This window comes from Phalangium opilio, unplaced genomic scaffold (assembly GCF_054372755.1).
Source record: "Phalangium opilio isolate 3A_F unplaced genomic scaffold, DU_Popi_V2 ptg000088l_1, whole genome shotgun sequence".
In the NCBI taxonomy this organism is placed as follows: Eukaryota; Metazoa; Arthropoda; class Arachnida; order Opiliones; family Phalangiidae; genus Phalangium; species Phalangium opilio.
The window spans coordinates 3,713,888-3,733,805 of NW_028324193.1; the positions used below are offsets into that span (position 1 = coordinate 3,713,888).

General features: G+C 37.6%; 1 protein-coding gene and 7 non-coding genes across 8 annotated transcripts; 7 read left to right on the top strand and 1 right to left on the bottom strand.

Annotated features, from left to right (window-relative positions):
• Positions 1 to 6,980: 6,980 nt before the first annotated feature.
• On the bottom strand, positions 6,981 to 7,849 carry LOC149649117 (uncharacterized). The gene is made up of 4 exons (XM_089849450.1): positions 7,760 to 7,849; positions 7,636 to 7,698; positions 7,315 to 7,578; positions 6,981 to 7,257 (listed from the first exon to the last, which is right to left on the bottom strand). Exons 1-4 carry the CDS (start codon positions 7,819 to 7,821, stop codon positions 6,981 to 6,983), a joined length of 666 nt encoding a protein of 221 aa, XP_089705576.1. The 5' UTR covers positions 7,822 to 7,849.
• A 6,145-nt stretch (positions 7,850 to 13,994) lies between these two features.
• TRNAP-AGG (transfer RNA proline (anticodon AGG)) lies at positions 13,995 to 14,066 on the top strand. The gene has a single exon. It is a non-coding gene; the product is annotated as a tRNA-Pro (tRNA).
• Positions 14,067 to 14,952: 886 nt separating this feature from the next.
• Positions 14,953 to 15,024, top strand: TRNAP-UGG (transfer RNA proline (anticodon UGG)). Its single transcript has one exon. It is a non-coding gene; the product is annotated as a tRNA-Pro (tRNA).
• Positions 15,025 to 16,387: 1,363 nt separating this feature from the next.
• TRNAP-AGG (transfer RNA proline (anticodon AGG)) lies at positions 16,388 to 16,459 on the top strand. The gene has a single exon. It is a non-coding gene; the product is annotated as a tRNA-Pro (tRNA).
• Positions 16,460 to 17,187: 728 nt separating this feature from the next.
• On the top strand, positions 17,188 to 17,261 carry TRNAP-CGG (transfer RNA proline (anticodon CGG)). The gene has a single exon. It is a non-coding gene; the product is annotated as a tRNA-Pro (tRNA).
• An 86-nt stretch (positions 17,262 to 17,347) lies between these two features.
• On the top strand, positions 17,348 to 17,419 carry TRNAP-AGG (transfer RNA proline (anticodon AGG)). The gene has a single exon. It is a non-coding gene; the product is annotated as a tRNA-Pro (tRNA).
• Positions 17,420 to 17,988: 569 nt separating this feature from the next.
• On the top strand, positions 17,989 to 18,060 carry TRNAP-AGG (transfer RNA proline (anticodon AGG)). Its single transcript has one exon. It is a non-coding gene; the product is annotated as a tRNA-Pro (tRNA).
• A 407-nt stretch (positions 18,061 to 18,467) lies between these two features.
• TRNAP-AGG (transfer RNA proline (anticodon AGG)) lies at positions 18,468 to 18,539 on the top strand. Its single transcript has one exon. It is a non-coding gene; the product is annotated as a tRNA-Pro (tRNA).
• The last annotated feature ends 1,379 nt before the right edge of the window (positions 18,540 to 19,918 follow it).

Below are 19,918 nucleotides of genomic sequence, written 5' to 3' on the forward strand. Positions count from 1 at the left end.
ACATCTAACAAGCATTATTACGACAAAGATTCGATACTCGATTATGCATTATCGCCAATCTAACCAAGTTTGCCAGATTTTGAATAAAGGCTGATTACTCGTGACCTATTCATCCGATTTGAATTTGGTGAACACTTTTCAAATATGAATCGACCCCAAGGATTCCGAAAATCGCATTTATATCCTCGAGAATCCAATATTTTCAAAGTTGATAATTTTGACATTTCCGGTTTCCGGTATAAGTATGCAAAGGACAACTTTGGAACGGGTAAAATATGAAAGAGAAATGCAAAAATTTTTATAACGCACTTTATTCCAGAGCGCTAGCTTGAATAGTTTTTTAAATATTGTAAAATATGTGCGAAAAACGCAACGCGCAAAGACTTTTTTAACAGTCTGTACCTTTCGGGGTAATGGTGAACCTCGAAGATTTCCAATATAACGTAACCGGTTTCGACCGCCATGTATATTTCCGGGGTGGGCCAAATCCCTTCGAAAGCTCGCTCGGAGTCGTTATGCGCGCAGGCTGTTTGTATATCGTTTTCCACGCAAGTACGACACAAAGCGAAAAATAGTTTTTTTCTGGTTCGAATTGGTAATGCCGGTATGTAAGCGTCTTTCGGAGCTAATATTTTACAAGACATTACCCCAAAGTAATGATTCAAATCGAATGAAAAATCTCTCGTAATAATCTCCGGGTGATTTTTAGGATAGTCTCTGTTTTTACATACAAAGGGGTACAAACTACAAACATCGTAATATAGAATTTTTTCGTTTGGTTTGGTTTTATGATACAGCCTGAAGCATTCAGTACGACCACCGTATAATGCCGATCTTGGTCCTATCGGATCTCGAAAGTGTAACGAATCGCAAAACTTTCTTACCTCGATTCTGTTTTTCAACATTTCGTCAAACTCGCAACTCCATATTCTAACATATTCAGCGTTCGGTGCATTACACATGATATCATCATCTCGATCCAGAGTTCTCTCGTATAAATTTTTAAACGTATCTTGCAATAACGGATTCCATTCGCCTCCTTTCGTATGTTTCGGACATCCGTGAATAAAATCTCCGTCAAATTGAAATATTATTTCGGGTTGAGAAGAATAACCATCTACCGGGTATCGTCCAATCTTTTTTTCCCCTTCCAACGAGAGAACCGATTGAATTTTTATTCCGCGTTCTTTTTCTTCCCACGCCAACCATTTTAAAGCAGATTTGCTTTGATTGTAGTTATTCCTGTAGCCGTTACACGGTACTACTCCGAGTGTAAATTCTTCCAAGTATTTATGAAGGAAAATATTCGTGCAGGCCCCCGCTATGGTTAAAGCGTTCATATTTAAAACATCGAAACCAGTTTCCTTCTCGAACAATTGTCTAAATTTATCCATACCCTGTTGTAAAACCTTAACATCCATGATAGTATAATATTCCAATTCTTCGCGTAAATTATAGACCGATTGTCTCGATTTCGTCGCGTACCATTCGAGAAAATCTTTATAATCTTTTTCTTTCATATGTTCCGGTTGAAAATACTCTTTCGGCGGTAGTGGACCGACATAATCCAAAGTTTCTTCGGTGTGGAATATGTAAGGGAAAAATTCTTTTCTATTTTCGCCCAAAGAAAACGTCGCGGGGAATGATCTTAATGGTTGCGAGACGAAATTGAAAGAGTCGATAAATTTCATTTTTTGATTTTTCAAAAAAATGGCCAACATTTTGCTTCCGTCAAAAACAATATCCGGTATGATGTTCAATTTTAATAACCCACGAAGAATAAAGAACGAATCGAAACCTTTACTGTTATGGGCTAACAACGTAATATTTTCAAAAACCGGTTTAGTTGCTTTAACCCGTTTTGTCGCGTGTTGGAAAACCATTTCTTTCGTCCGGAATAAATAATTTAGAAATTTATCGACGCAGTCGAACCCCCGAAATATCTCGTACTCGTAATTGTTCCCTTCATTTTCTTGCATAGCGCTTACGAGTAAGACAGGGACGTGTTCGTTATTTTTAACGATTGATTCGGTATCGAAATAACAATATCTGGTTTTTTCGTACGTTCTCGAAAGAGGCATAACGTAACAACGGTTCCTCTCGTGTACGCGTAAACAGTTTTTACATGGTTTCGAGCAAGAGTGTTTTTCTTTCAGTTCTAGTCCACATTTTAAACACCTTTTAAAGTTATCGCACGTTCCGTTAGATATATGAAAATTCAAACATTCTTCTCCTTTAAAATAACGATGGCATTTTCGACATTTAACAGGTTTAATTAGTTTATCTTCGTGGAATACATTTAAAGTTCTACATCTACTACATTTAACTCGAGTTTCGAAAAAGTGATTATTCTTTTGATTAGTTCCGTGAAATACTTTTAAACATTTAGAACAATAAGATATACCGCCAAACATTGTATGCAATTCCTTAACTACATGCACGTGATCATTAACTAACAATAGAAAAATTTGTTTTTCCTTGAAAGGTCCGACAAAATATTTTTCTAAATTATCAGCTCTGAATATAATAATTTGATATTCGTTTAAGTAAGTTTGAAAATTTTGAATATCTAATAAATTAACGGTATCCGGAGAAATATTAGCGTTTTTATATAATTGCTCCGCTTTTTCTTTTTGGAGGGGGTGATTACATTTTTTTATCTTTCTAAAATAATTAATTGACTCGTTCGTTGTTTGATACTTTTCATTTGTATTCTTTTCGAATCTCTTATCAGCCAAATAAATTCCTATCACCAAAGCTCTTCCAAAACATAAGTTATCGGTATTGTCAATGTAAATATAATTTGGACTCGTTTTTATAAACGTATCCAAAATTACTATATTTCTATTTTTTAATGATTTTGATCGACGTCCAACGGGTACGTCGCAATGTAAAAAAATAACGTCAAAAACTAAAGAGCTTTGTAAATGGAAATTTCGATTTGATTGCGCAACTTGACTTATAGCTCCTATTACTCTTTCAGCCGTTAATTCATTAATATTCATAAACCTTAAATTTATCGGACTATCCAACTCATCCGAACGAATACAAAATCTAACTCTATTATATCCTTGATGATTGCGTAATAATTCAAAGAGTATGGAATTAATTATACTAACAAACGTTTCGTTTACTTCGGTTAATTTATTACGTTCTAAATTTTTAAATTTAATTTTACATTCTACTTGATTACATTTGTATTTTCGAGATTTTTTATCTAATATTTTTTCGCAAGTATAAAATTGTTTAGGATTAGCTTTAACACTTAAATTTAGCGGTTCTTCATTTTCGGAATCGCTCGAACTACTCATCTTTAAATGAGTAAGTTTATCAAATTGTTTAGAGTTTTATATATTTTTTTTTCGTTTTTCTTCTTTTTCTTTTAAATCGTTTTCGAGTCTGGCTTGTAGCATGGCCGCGTAAGGTGATAGTTTACAAACTCTGCTGCGATCATTTTCCGGTCCCGAGAACTTCCTATGCATTTCCTCTAAATAATTACGACCAATGATAGGGACGTTTCCACACCTCTTTCCGTCCCCACGAAGAAATAGACATAACGGTTGTTCGCGCCAATGAACAGCCAATGGATGATTGGCGGCTCTCCATCCAGTCAAGGCGGTAAGGCAACAAAAACAACGAACGGTTTTAGGACTAATGCAATAAAAACCGCTAGCTGCCATGTCATCCACGCTAATACCTTCGACAGACCATATCTTGAACGTTGATAATCTGTTAACTTCGAGTCTCATATCCATCCCATCAAACGTAGACATAGTGTCTTCTTTTTTTATATTAAATAGTAGTAGTAATTGATATATTGGGTATATAGTATATATAGATACGTTAATAGATATATGAGTAATAGATATTGGGATTCCATATTGATTAATTATTCGTTTTTGTTAAAATACGAATAATTTTTCGTGATCTTGTCGGGATTATCGATGATATGCTTGGCGATCTTGTTCACGATAGATCGAATTTGTTTACATTCGACGCTATCTTTAGACGCGACAAATCTTAATCTTCTTCCATCGCATTGCCAAATATCTTTATTATCTCTATCTTTTATATCCTCGTACTTGTATATTTGAATATCGAAATAAAAATCGTCACGCGACGCTGGTAATGAAGTCACGTAACTAGCTAAACCTCGTTTAATATCGTATCGAGGGACAATGCCGGTTTTTTCGATAGTAGTTTCCTCTTTAACGTTTTTAATTTGCTCAAAAATATCTATTTCCTCCTCATCATCTGATATATTAATTTTTCGCTTACCGAGTGAAGATGAAGATGCCATAACGAACGTCGAGTGAAGAACGAATAAAATATCCGAAAATCCCGAGAGTTTATATACACCGTCCCCGCCGCCCCCGGGGGAGGGGGGTGACACACGGCGTCCCCGCGCGCCGGCGCGCGGGGAACGCCTAATTATACGGTTAAAAATATTTTTTCCCAGTAATAATTACGATAGGAATTCTCGTAGATAATTATAGCCTCTATAAAATTTTTAAAAGTTAGAATTCTCATGGATAATTATACGATACCTCTTGGTTATAAAAATATATTTTGAATTCTCGTCGTTAATGATACTTAATGATACCTCTTGGTTATAAAATATATTTTGAATTCTCGTCGTTAATGATACTTAATGATACCTCTTGATTATAAAATATATTTTGAATTCTCGTCGTTAATTATACTTAATGATACCCTAGGTATATACAATGTAACAAAAATAATTGCTTTTTTAGATGGCTGCGGGTATACTTTTTAATGATGGGTAGATATACGATTTCAAACACCTGGATACCCCTAGGTTATCAAATATATTTTTTAAAAGTAATTTACCGAGAATTCTAGTCGTTAATTATACTTAATGATACTTTTAGGTTGTAAAATATATTTTTTGTATTACAATGTATCAAAAATAATTGCTTTTTTTATCTGGCTGCGGGTATACTTTTTAATGATATTAGATATACGATTGGAACACCTGAATTCCCCTAGGTTATCAAATATATTTTTTAAATTACATTGTATCAAAAAAATAATTGCTTTTTTATACGATGCACCTGGGTGTAATTACCGAGAAGTATTTTTTGCTTCGATCAAATTGGTCTGGGTGGAGTTTATGTAGAAGGCTAAAGACGCTTTCCAATACACGTCCTACACAGATGGAAAGCTTTAATTGGTATTTAATGGTTTTATAAAAAACGAAAAAGTGTGGGAATTTAAACAGGGATTTTTCGGGGAAAGGTGCTCCGATCTTAAAATGGATGATATTTTTGGAAAAAGGTCGAAGGGTCAAAAACTTAAAAAAAAAAAAAAAAAAATTCTCTCTCGTAGATAATTATACTTTCAAAAATCACGTGTGAATTCTCCCAAGGTTTTTATTTTCTCGTAATTATCAGGTATAAGAATTTCTATCGCTTAAGGGTAATATTATGGAATTTTTAAGTGGAGATATTTTACTATAAAAAGACCCCGAGTTTTTGTTAGGAAAGTCAATCGAAAGTAAATGTTTGAAACTGCACTGCTCGTTCCTGAATAAAAATACCCGTGATGTGTTGTGAGTAATACTATTTTTATAAAAATATGGCTATGTTTCGCGATTTGAACTTACACTTAACAAAAAGCGGTGTAACGGTAACTGTTTGTCCGCGGGGAAGAGACGTAGAACCAACAGTTATTGTTGAAAGTGGAAACTTTATTTTAATACCGTATAAAATATGGTACATCTTGAACAAACGTAAATCTGAATTCGCGGCCTGTATGCAGAAATCGTCAATTAAATTTTATCGTTGTCAGAACATCTATATATCTATTACGAGTTTGGGTCTTGTCTTTACAAATGACGAAAGCGTTCCAGTAACAATTAAACCCGAAGTATTTACGCTTATTATGCAAGACCCCGTAAACGGGTTTATTTCAACCCATATTAACTTTATTATAAATCAAAGAATTTTCATAAAAAATATGCTACTCACCTTTCGAATTCTTTTGGGTGATTTTGAAAAAAAAACTATTGGATGTTAAACGCGAGTATAAAACTACCTTACACGCATTTTGCAGCACGTTAAATTTAACCGATCTGTTAAAATCTTTCGAAAATAATTTACGTAATCCTCAAAATATTCAATGTGTTTTAAGCATTCAACAAATGATTTCGTACTGTTTAATTGAATTTTAAAAAATCTTTTTTAATCACTTGTAAATTACAATAATAAAAATATATGTTTTTTGAAAAAATGGTAAAAATATATTTAAACATTATAAAAATAGTGGTAAGCCCAAGAATTGGGCATATCGCGTACTCCAATCGTCGTAATACCCGCGACAAGGAATAAAACAAATGGAGTGTGTACAATAGCAAAATAATTTTAAATAATAAACACAATTAACATTAGTACAATAGTAAGCGTCAACAATTCCATTAATAGCTAATACAGTATAGGATACAATATGATATTGCGACGAAAAACAGTTAGAGCAAGGCATGATTTCAGAAAAAGCACAGTTAAATCTACAAAATGTATATAACTATTAATTTTTTAAATTTATAGTAAAAAATAGATTTTTTCGCTTACCGATAGATACTAGCCAATTCCATTTCATTTTGACGCGGAAAATCCAAAATATCCGGAGTTTGAGAACTATAGTATAAAAGACAAATCTTTAAAATCTATAAGAAACTTCCAAGATAGAATAACGTACTAGTTTTCGGAAGCTTCTTCGTTATTGCTAGGGAGACCCATGTTTTTTAAAAGACTTTCTCGGATGAAGCGTTAAAAGAAAATGATAAAGTTTTCCCCGAGATATCTACTATTTCAAAAGAATTATTATTGGGCGTTGTCAAGGTTAACTACTTTTTTAAGAAATGTTTGGCACTACGGTTGTTTAAGAGAGGGGATTCTTATAGAGTGTTTAAGCTTAATATAAAAAGATAAGAGACAAGTTTCGTTATAATATATATATTTTTATTTAGAATTAATTTGAGATAATAATTTAGGTAAGCGTCTACGATCAATAAGAAAACAGAAATGAGAATTATTTAAAATATGAACAGGATAATATTTTTGATGATAGGAGAAGCAGATGAGATGTTGGTATAAAGGACACTCTCGAATAGGACAGAAGTAGAGCTTGTAGACAGTTGTACGTCGTTCCGGAACGCAGACAGTTTCCCTGATAGTGTAGTGGTTTGGAGTACGGCAATAACAATTAGGGCAGCGAGTAGGAATATCGTAGGTAGAACTATAAAATAAGGTTAAAATTAGTTTTTATATACAATAAGACTCATTTCCAACTTACTTTAAGTCAATTTGTAGATCTTTTTCGTATAGGGGAAGTCGGTGTGCTTTATATTTAGAAAGGAAATAGGTGTCTAGGAAAATGTTAATGGGATAGAAATTAGACTGATCCCAGGTAAGGCAGATGATAGTTCGGAAAAGAGGGCAATTAGGAGTAGCGCAAAAGTATAAAATATAGCGGGATTCAGTAGTACGAAAAATGACATGAGAATTAAATTCGGTGGAAAAACAACAAGAACACAATGTAGGATAGGGATATTTAAGACTGTAAAAAACATGTATTAGTTTATTAATTTTTAGATAATAATTTATTTTGCTTTACTTTAAATCAATTTGCATGCATGGGTATTCTTGAATCATTGCGTTGTAAAGTTCTTCGCTTTCGCTGTTTTAAAAAATTTCTTGTTAGGTATCTTACAATTCCTCAAACTTATTTAAAACCTTACGTTTCTTCATCCGAGGATGATTCGGTAGAGACCACATCGGGGTCGTCCGCTTCGGCGAACATATCAAAACTCGCGATTAATTCGTTTATTTCCTCCTCCACTCCATCTGGGATATCATGCTCCTCGTGGATGATGATTGGTTCTACTTCCAATTCATCATCGATATCCCAGAGTTGGGGTAGAGCGCTATATATAAAATAGATCCGGTATTAAAAAATAATTTTAACTTGCTAGCTAAAATAACTTACAATTCCTCAACCGGTTGAACAGCGTTTGAGTCAAAAGATTTTGCTGGACACATTTTTCTAGTAGTACTCTAGACTTTGAAGATATTTTCAAACTTAAAGTTTTTTGCGTTATGATGTGAAACTTTGAAATCCGTTCAGTTTATATATGAAATTTTCAAGGTTGTTAGCTTAAGAAGTCTAGTTAGGAATTTGTAATGAGCGTCGAGGTCATCCCTGGTTTTCTTAGAAAAATATTTAACTGTTGGTTTTTTATGTATTAACGACTTTAAAGAAGGGTCCATATTAATGAGCGTCCCTATCGAAAAATATTTATCAGTCGTTTTAAGAAGGGTGCATATTATAAATGTATAATTTTAAAAGAGGCCCTCACAACGTGCGTGTTTCTTATAAGATATTATTTCTTTTCACAGACTTGAATGAAAAACAATTTTCGGAATTAAATACCACAGGCCAAACTGAGTTACAGAGTGGTCAGGATCTAAACTGTCTTTTTTGTGAAAAAGACGATATTGCTAGTTTCTCATCTATTGGTGGTGAAATTCATTACTGCGTTAACAATAATTGTGAAAAATTTAAAAAAGCCATTTATAAACAATACGGTAAAGTTTTAATCACCAATATTGAAAACGCTTACGCGATTCTGGACAATAGTTTTTTTTGTATCAATTGTAACCAGTTTTGTTACAAAGCTCAACGCCAAGAAAAAGAGTGTTCATACTGGGACAGTGAAGAGGAACCAAACTATTATTTGTGTAGCTTCCCCAAAAAATGAGAGAAATTTATTCGTACAATTTTAATGAAAAAAATATTATTGAACATGATTGTAAAAATAACGTACCTCGGTTAGGGACGTTATGTCTAATCGAAATTGAAGACAATCGTCAGAAATTTGCGCGAAAGTATAAAATAACTCACACAGTGATTAGAAAACTCGTTTGCGAAGAAATTTTGAAAAACAAGCGGGAGAGTTATGTTGTAGAACTATCTTGGGTCACTTTCTGTACAGTTGACTCATTATGTCAAATCGATACGGTTCATTGTGGTATTTACATCCCTACAACGGAGTGTAAACTAGGTCGGATTCACAAGTACTATAACAAACAAAACTGGCGTTGTCAACATCGAAAAGAGGCGGCCTACGTTCTGGGATACGTTTGTCACGACAGTGAGGCTGTTCAAGCAGTAATTAACACGGTGATTGTTAAAATCATTTACGAATGCAACTCTACGCTGACGTATAAAAACCCATTTCGCAAGAATTACGCAACATCTAACAGCTTCAGCTCAAATTTCTTGAAGCTGTTATATATTAGTGTTGTAATCGATTCTTTACGGTTCGGCAATTACTCTAAATCATCCTTATCAAATACACTGTCTAGATTTAGGGATACATTTTTTAAGGTTCGATACTCTTTTTCTAAAACCGGTCACTTTCGTGACAATGTATCCATTGATAACGTGTATGAAGTGATTTTTTCAAAGAATGCCACCAATAAATCTTACGAAGATTTTCAAAATGCCAATCCATCTTTCCTAGAACTTGAAGGTGAAGATTGGGATTGGTAAGGATTTGCAAGATAGTGAACCATCATTTACCTTTTAGTGAAATAAAAATTCAAAAAATGGATTCCGGGTTTGGAGAATGCATGCATCACATGGTTTTTGGTTCAAGTAACAATATAAATTATCGATTTTCGAGTTACGCGTGTGGCGAAGCTTTTTGTATTAAATCACAAGCTGCGAACGCGATACCTCGGTTAGGTACGTTATGCCTGATCGAAATTGAGGACAATCGTAAAAAGTTTGAAGGAAACAATCGAATATCGAAGTATGCTATTGCTCAACTTGTACAGAGTGAAATGTTAAAAAACTTGTGGATCAACAACATTGTTAAAGTATCTCGTAACCGATATGATTTTTGGAGAGATGTAGTCTCGATCGATACCAGGGATTGCGGACGTTACATCTTGAGTACGGAGTGTAAACTAGGACGTTTACATAAATACAACCCTCATGAACTTGATCAATGTCAACATTCGAGTCAAGCAGCGTACGTTTTAGGGTATGTGTGTCACGATCAAGCGAGTGTTGAATCGGTATTAAACACAGCAATTATAAAACTTTTGTATGAATTTAACACTCGTTTGATCATAAAGGATAAAAATGGCAATGATGATTACTTCTATTATATTAATGGTGATCCCCGTATTAGTTAAACTGTTAATGTGATAAAGTTATTATATATTAACGTAGTTATTGAAGAATTGCATAAATTTAATCATTCGTTAATGGATTTAACTTTCACTTTCGAAAAAATGAAAATAAAATTTAATCTCTTTACAAAATCTAAAAATATTCCAAGAATTTTGAGAGATAAAATCGGTTTAATATATGACCCCACTTTTAAAGTATTTTCAAAAGACGCTATTGATTATGCACGCCTAGAGTTGCAAAAAATAGAACAAAAAATGTTATATTCATTTCCAAGTTTTTGGAATTATTTTCGCAGAATTTAACCCCAGAAAGAACGCTGTCAATTATAATTTACAAGATAGTGAACCATCTTTTACCTTTTTGGTGAAAATAAAAATTCACAAAAATGGAGAACGTTTTTGGTATTGAATCGCGTAAAAATATAAATCATCGGTTTTCGAGTTACGTGTGTTACAAACCTATTAGTATTAAATCAGAAGGTGCAAACGCGATACCTCGATTAGGTACATTATGTTTGATCGAAATTGAGAACAATCGTATTAAGTTTGAAGGAAACATTCAAATGTCAAAGTATGTTATTAATCAACTTGTACGTCGTGAAATGTTAAAAAACTTGTGCGCTAACAACATCGTTAAAGTATCTTACTATCGAAGTGTATCTCCCCGCTTACGAAATGGTGAATGGTTTGAATGGACCTCTATCGACACCAGAAATTGTGGACGCTACGTTTTTAGTACGGAATGTAAACTAGGAAGTATACATAAATACGACCCTAATGAACTTGATCAATGTCAAGATTCGAATGCAGCAGCGCACGTTCTGGGATACGTTTGTCACGATCAAGCTAGTGTTGAATCGGTATTAAATACTGCAATTATAAAACTTTTGTATGAATTCAACACTAGTTTGATCATAAAGAACAGACAATACAATGACACCCCCTGGAATATATATATTATTACACCTATTAGTTATACTATTAATTTGTTAAAATTATTATATATTAACGTAGTTATTGAAGAATTGCATAGATATAGGTATTCTTTAATGTTTTTAACTTTCACTTTCGAAAAATTTAAAAATAAATTTACTCTCATTACAAGATCTCCATATCTTCCAGATATTTTGGAAGATAGAGATAGAGATGGAAACCTAATATTAGCGTATGACCCCACTTTTAATGTATTTCCAAAAGACGCTGTTGATTATTATCATCGTCAAGACTTGGAACAGATGGAAACACGCTTTTTAAATTTATTTCCAAATTTTTGGAATGTTTATCGCAGAATTTAATCGTGATGTAATCAATACAAATAAACATTGTTTTTTAAAAAATTTATTTCATCCTTTGATTTGTTTTTTACACCATTGACACAATCCTGTTTTAAAAAAATTCTGATCTAAAATAGGTAAGAGTACAGGATAAAAACCAAGAAGCGCTACTCCTGGGTTCATAGATAACATTCCACAAATAAGTCCTACAGGTACAGTTATGGGAAGGATAAGTAATAACCCACCTAAACAGACATTTTCTTTTACAACCTGTAAAACACGCTGCGTACAACATCGATTATTACAATATTCTTCAGTCTTGGATTTGCTTGTAGTTGAAACGTATTTCTCCGTTGGTGGTACATCTCTACCTATCTCATCGATAGAACAATGTATGGGTATGTTGCATGTCGAAAATCCTTTCACAATTGGGCATTCCGGGGAATATTTCCGATGCTCCTCATTTACTTTATCATTAGCTTTCCAACTATGTAATGTTATATCGCAATAAAAACATTTAACGGCGTCGCCCTTCTTTAAATAATAAAAACCATGTTTCGCAAACTCTGACGGTCTTATATTACTAACGGGGTAATCTTTAAAAGTTTCGAGCCGTAGTTTTTCCCAGTTCATTATAGCTTTACGTTTTGTCCCGAACTAATATAATTTCAACCACTGTTGCTGATATATCTTACAAATTTTACCTACGTCACAACACTACACGTGACTCACACGTGACTCGCATTTGATTGACAGGCGTGGGATTCTGAATTATGCAAATTATAATCATTTTCGGTTCATTTACATGTTTAAGGTCGGATCTCTGAATTATACAAATTTAGATCCTAATTTGCATAGTCAAAAGTGGGATTTCTGAATTATGCAAATTTGGATCATTGTTGGCTAATTTGCATGCCTAAAAGTGTGGTAACTTACTACTTGCGAGTGGTCCCGCGTTCAAATCCCGGACGGACCCGAGTATATGCAGTAGTAATTAAGTGACTATTTAAACGCAACTAACTACAGGGTAGACCTATGAGTTGAGCATGTTTAGTTACACACATGGTCCGTTGGTCTAGGGGTATGATACTCGCTTATGGTGCGAGTGGTCCGGGGTACGAATCCCGGACGGACCCGAGTTTTTGCAAAAGTAAATTAGTGACTATTTTAATGCAACTAACTACAGGGTAGGTCTATGAAATGAGCACGTTTAGTTACACAATGGTCCGTTGGTCTAGGGGTATGATACTCGCTTAGGGTGTGAGTGGTCCCGAGATAAAATCCCGACGGACCCGAGTTTTTGCCGAAGTAATTTAGTGACTATTTAAAAGCAACTAACTACAGGGTAGGTCTATGAGTTGAGCATGTTTAGTTACGCACATGGTCCGTTGGTCTAGGGGTATGATACTCGCTTAGGGTGTGAGTGGTCCCGAGATAAAATCCCGACGGACCCGAGTTTTTGCCGTAGTAATTTAGTGACTATTTTAATGCAACTAACTACAGGGTAGGCCTATGAGTTGAGCATGTTTAGTTACACACATGGTCCGTTGGTCTAGGGGTATGATACTCGCTTTGGGTGCGAGTGGTCCCGGGTTCAAATCCCGGACCGACCCGAGTATATGCAGTAGTAATTAAGTGACTATTTAAATGCAACTAACTACAGGGTAGGTCTATGAGTTTAGCATGTTTAGTTACACACATGGTCCGTTGGTCTAGGGGTATGATACTCGCTTCGGGTATGAGTGGTCCCGGGTTCAAATCCCGAACGGACCCGAGTTTATGCAGAAGCGATTTAGTGACTATTTAAATGCAACTAATTACAGGGTAGGCCAATGAGTTGAGCATATTTAGTTACAGACATGGTCCGTTGGTCTAGGGGTATGATACTCGCTTAGGGTGTGAGTGGTCCCGAGATAAAATCCCGACGGACCCGAGTTTTTGCCGAAGTAATTTAGTGACTATTTTAATGCAACTAACTACAGGGTAGGCCTATGAGTTGAGCATGTTTAGTTACACACATGGTCCGTTGGTCTAGGGGTATGATACTCGCTTTGGGTGCGAGTGGTCCCGGGTTCAAATCCCGGACCGACCCGAGTATATGCAGTAGTAATTAAGTGACTATTTAAATGCAACTAACTACAGGGTAGGTCTATGAGTTTAGCATGTTTAGTTACACACATGGTCCGTTGGTCTAGGGGTATGATACTCGCTTCGGGTATGAGTGGTCCCGGGTTCAAATCCCGAACGGACCCGAGTTTATGCAGAAGCGATTTAGTGACTATTTAAATGCAACTAATTACAGGGTAGGCCAATGAGTTGAGCATGTTTAGTTACACACATGGTCCTTCGGTCTAGGGGTATGATACTCGCTTTGGGTGCGAGTGGTCCCGGGGTCAAATCCCAGACGGACCCGAGTATATGCAGAAGTAATTAAGTGACTATTTAAATGCAACTAACTACAGGGTAGGTCTATGAGTTGAGCATGTTTAGTTACGCACATGGTCCGTTGGTCTAGGGGTATGATACTCGCTTAGGGTGCGAGTGGTCCGGGGTTCAAATCCCGGACGGGCCCGAGTTTTTGCAAAAGTAAATTAGTGACTATTTAAATGCAACTAATTACAGGGTAGGCCAATGAGTTGAGCATATTTAGTTACAGACATGGTCCGTTGGTCTAGGGGTATGATACTCGCTTAGGGTGTGAGTGGTCCCGAGGTAAAATCCCGGACGGACCCGAGTATATGCAGAAGTAATTAAGTGACTATTTAAATGCAACTAACTACAGGGTAGGTCTATGAGTTGAGCATGTTTAGTTACACACATGGTCCGTTGGTCTAGGGGTATGATACTTGCTTTGGGTGCGAGTGGTCCCGGATTCAAATCCCGGACGGACCCGAGTATATGCAGTAGTAATTAAGTGACTATTTAAATGCAACTAACTACAGGGTAGGTCTATGAGTTGAGCATGTTTAGTTACACACGTGGTCCGTTGGTCTAGGGGTATGATACTCGCTTCGGGTATGAGTGGTCCCGGGTTCAAAACCCGAACGGACGCGAGTTTATGCAGAAGCAATTTAGTGACTATTTAAATGCAACTAATTACAGGGTAGGCCAATGAGTTGAGCATATTTAGTTACAGACATGGTCCGTTGGTCTAGGGGTATGATACTCGCTTAGGGTGTGAGTGGTCCCGAGGTAAAATCCCGACTGACGCGAGTTTTGCCGAACTAATTTAGTGACTATTTAAAAGCAACTAACCACAGGGTAGGCCTATGAGTTGAGCATGTTTAGTTACACACATGGTCCTTCGATCTAGGGGTATGATACTCGCTTTGGGTGCGAGTGGTCCCGGGGTCAAATCCCGGACGGACCCGAGTATATGCAGAAGTAATTAAGTGACTATTTAAAAGCAACTAACCACAGGGTAGGCCTATGAGTTGAGCATGTTCAGTTACACACATGGTCCGTTGGTCTAGGGGTATGATACTCGCTTTGGGTGCGAGTGGTCCCGGGTTCAAATCCCGGACGGACCCGAGTATATGCAGTAGTAATTAAGTGACTATTTAAACGCAACTAACTACAGGGTAGACCTATGAGTTGAGCATGTTTAGTTACACACATGGTCCGTTGGTCTAGGGGTATGATACTCGCTTATGGTGCGAGTGGTCCGGGGTACGAATCCCGGACGGACCCGAGTTTTTGCAAAAGTAAATTAGTGACTATTTTAATGCAACTAACTACAGAGTAGGTCTATGAAATGAGCACGTTTAGTTACACAATGGTCCGTTGGTCTAGGGGTATGATACTCGCTTAGGGTGTGAGTGGTCCCGAGATAAAATCCCGACGGACCCGAGTTTTTGCCGAAGTAATTTAGTGACTATTTAAAAGCAACTAACTACAGGGTAGGCCTATGAGTTGAGCATGTTTAGTTACGCACATGGTCCGTTGGTCTTGGGGTATGATACTCGCTTTGGGTGCGAGTGGTCCCGGGTTCAAATCCCGGACGGACCCGAGTATATGCAGTAGTAATTAAGTGACTATTTAAACGCAACTAACTACAGGGTAGACCTATGAGTTGAGCATGTTTAGTTACACACATGGTCCGTTGGTCTAGGGGTATGATACTCGCTTATGGTGCGAGTGGTCCGGGGTACGAATCCCGGACGGACCCGAGTTTTTGCAAAAGTAAATTAGTGACTATTTTAATGCAACTAACTACAGGGTAGGTCTATGAAATGAGCACGTTTAGTTACACAATGGTCCGTTGGTCTAGGGGTATGATACTCGCTTAGGGTGTGAGTGGTCCCGAGATAAAATCCCGACGGACCCGAGTTTTTGCCGAAGTAATTTAGTGACTATTTAAAAGCAACTAACTACAGGGTAGGCCTATGAGTTGAGCATGTTTAGTTACACACATGGTCCGTTGGTCTAGGGGTATGATACTCGCTTCGGGTATGAGTGGTCCCGGGTTCAAATCCCGAACGGACCCGAGTTTATGCAGAAGCAATTTAGTGACTATTTAAAAGCAACTACCTACAGGGTAGGTCTATGAGTTGAGCATATTTAGTTACAGACATGGTCCGTTGGTCTAGGGGTATGATACTCGCTTAGGGTGTGAGTGGTCCCGTGATAAAATCCCAACTGACGCGAGTTTTTGCCGAAGTATTTTAGTGACTATTTAAAAGCAACTAACCACAGGGTAGGCCTATGAGTTGAGCATGTTTAGTTACACACATGGTCCTTCGGTCTAGGGGTATGATACTCGCTTTGGGTGCGAGTGGTCCCGGGGTCAAATCCCAGACGGACCCGAGTATATGCAGAAGTAATTAAGTGACTATTTAAATGCAACTAACTACAGGGTAGGTCTATGAGTTGAGCATGTTTAGTTACGCACATGGTCCGTTGGTCTAGGGGTATGATACTCGCTTAGGGTGCGAGTGGTCCGGGGTTCAAATCCCGGACGGGCCCGAGTTTTTGCAAAAGTAAATTAGTGACTATTTAAATGCAACTAATTACAGGGTAGGCCAATGAGTTGAGCATATTTAGTTACAGACATGGTCCGTTGGTCTAGGGGTATGATACTCGCTTAGGGTGTGAGTGGTCTCGAGGTAAAATCCCGGACGGACCCGAGTATATGCAGTAGTAATTAAGTGACTATTTAAATGCAACTAACTACAGGGTAGGTCTATGAGTTGAGCATGTTTAGTTACACACATGGTCCGTTGGTCTAGGGGTATGATACTCGCTTCGGGTATGAGTGGTCCCGGGTTCAAATCCCGAACGGACGCGAGTTTATGCAGAAGCAATTTAGTGACTATTTAAATGCAACTAACCACAGGGTAGGCCTATGAGTTGAGCATGTCTAGTTACACACATGGTCCTTTGGTCTAAAGGTATGATACTCGCTTAGGGTGCGAGTGGTCCCGGTTTCAAATCCCGGACGAACCCGAGTTTTTGCAGAAGTAATTTAGTGACTATTTAAACGCAACCAACTACAGGGTAGACCTATGAGTTGAGCATGTTTAGTTACACACATGGTCCGTTGGTCTAGGGTTATGATACTCGCTTAGGGTGTGAGTGGTCAAGAGATAAAATCCCGGACGGACCCGAGTTTTTGCAAAAGTAAATTAGTGACTATTTTAATGCAACTAACTACAGGGTTGGTCTATGAGTTGAGCATGTTTAGTTACACACATCGTCCGTTGGTCTAGGGGTATGATACTCGCTTCGGGTGTGAGTGGTCCCGGGTTCAAATCCCGGACGGACCCGAGTTTATGCAGAAGCAATTTAGTGACTATTTAAATGCAACTAACCACAGGGTAGACCTATGAGTTGAGCATGTATAGTTACACATATGGTTCGTTGGTCTAAGGGTGTGATACTCGCTTAGGGCGCGAGTGGTCCCGGGTTCAAATCCCGGACGAACCCGAGTTTTTGAAGAAGTAATTTAGTGACTATTTAAACGCAACTAACTACAGGGTAGACCTATGAGTTGAGCATGTTTAGTTACACACATGGTCCGTTGGTCTAGGGGTATGATACTCGCTTAGGGTGTGAGTGGTCAAGAGATAAAATCCCGGACGGACCCGAGTTTTTGCAAAAGTAAATTAGTGACTATTTTAATGCAACTAACTACAGGGTTGGTCTATGAGTTGAGCATATTTAGTTACACACATGGTCCTTCGGTCTAGGGGTATGATACTTGCTTTGGGTGCGAGTGGTCCCGGGTTCAAATCCCGGACGGACCCGAGTATATACAGAAGTAATTATGTGACTATTTAAAAGCAACTAACCACAGGGTAGGCCTATGAGTTGAGAATGTTTTAGTTACTTACATGGTCCGTTGGTCTAGGTGTATGATTCTCGCTTAGGGTGCGAGTGGTCCCGGGTTCAAATCCCGGACGAACCCGAGTTTTTGCAGAAGTAATTTAGTGACTATTTAAACGCAACTAACTACAGGGAAGACCTATGAGTTGAGCATGTGTAGATACACACATGGTCCGTTGGTCTAGGGGTATGATACTCGCTTAGGGTGCGAGTGGTCCCGGGTTCAAATCCCGGACGAACCCGAGTTTTTGCAGAAGTAATTTAGTGACTATTTAAACGCAACTAACCACAGGGTAGGCCTATGAGTTGAGCATGTCTAGTTACACACATGGTCCTTTGGTCTAAAGGTATGATACTCGCTTAGGGTGCGAGTGGTCCCGGTTTCAAATCCCGGACGAACCCGAGTTTTTGCAGAAGTAATTTAGTGACTATTTAAACGCAACCAACTACAGGGTAGACCTATGAGTTGAGCATGTTTAGTTATACACATGGTCCGTTGGTCTAGGGGTATGATACTCGCTTAGGGTGTGAGTGGTCAAGAGATAAAATCCCGACGGACCCGAGTTTTTGCAGAAGTAATTTAGTGACTATTTAAACGCAACTAACTACAGGGAAGACCTATGAGTTGAGCATGTGTAGATACACACATGGTCCGTTGGTCTAGGGGTATGATACTCGCTTAGGGTGCGAGTGGTCCCGGGTTCAAATCCCGGACGAACCCGAGTTTTTGCAGAAGTAATTTAGTGACTATTTAAAAGCAACTAACCACAGGGTAGGCCTATGAGTTGAGAATGTTTTAGTTACTTACATGGTCCGTTGGTCTCGGTGTATGATTCTCGCTTAGGGTGCGAGTGGTCCCGGGTTCAAATCCCGGACGAACCCGAGTTTTTGCAGAAGTAATTTAGTGACTATTTAAACGCAACTAACTACAGGGAAGACCTATGAGTTGAGCATGTTTAGTTACACACATGGTCCGTTGGTCTAGGGGTATGATACTCGCTTAGGGTGCGAGTGGTCCCGGGTGCAAATCCCGGACGAACCCGAGTTTATGCAGAAGCAATTTAGTGACTATTTAAATGCAACTAACTACAGGGTAGGCCAATGAGTTGAGCATATTTAGTTACAGACATGGTCCGGTGGTCTAGGGGTATGATACTCGCTTAGGGTGTGAGTGGTCAAGAGATAAAATCCCGACGGACCCGAGTTTTTGCCGAAGTAATTTAGTGACTATTTAAAAGCAACTAAACACAGGGTAGGCCTATGAGTTGAGCATGTTTAGTTACACACATGGTTCTTCGGTCTAGGGGTATGATACTCGCTTTGGGTGCGAGTGGTCCCGGGTTCAAATCCCGGACGGACCCGAGTATATACAGAAGTAATTATGTGACTATTTAAAAGCAACTAACCACAGGGTAGGCCTATGAGTTGAGAATGTTTTAGTTACTTACATGGTCCGTTGGTCTAGGTGTATGATTCTCGCTTAGGGTGCGAGTGGTCCCGGGTTCAAATCCCGGACGAACCCGAGTTTTTGCAGAAGTAATTTAGTGACTATTTAAACGCAACTAACTACAGGGAAGACCTATGAGTTGAGCATGTTTAGTTTCACACATGGTCCTTTGGTCTAGGGGTATGATACTCGCTTAGGGTGCGAGTGGTCCGGGGTTCAAATCCCGGACGGACCCGAGTTTTTGCAAAAGTAAATTAGTGACTATTTTAATGCAACTAACTACAGGGCAGAGCTGTGCTAATTAGCTGACAACTAATTGAATTAGAATTAGCAATTAGGGAAATATTTATGAACTAATTAATTAGCCAATTAGCAATTAGGGAAATATTTATGAACTAATTAATTAGCCAATTAGCAATTAGGCATAGAAACTAATTCAATTCAATTAGAAATTAGACATTTATTTATCAAACTAATTAATTAGAATTACTATTTTCTAATTAAGGTAAAAAAGAAACCATAAGTAAACATAAAATTTAGTACTTTGGTAATGCAAGGTTTAATGTTTTTATGCCATTGAAAAACGGGTACGGAAGCCAAAAATGAGACAAGCCTCGAGCCTTCCGTCATGTTAAAATTTGTTTCATTTCTTC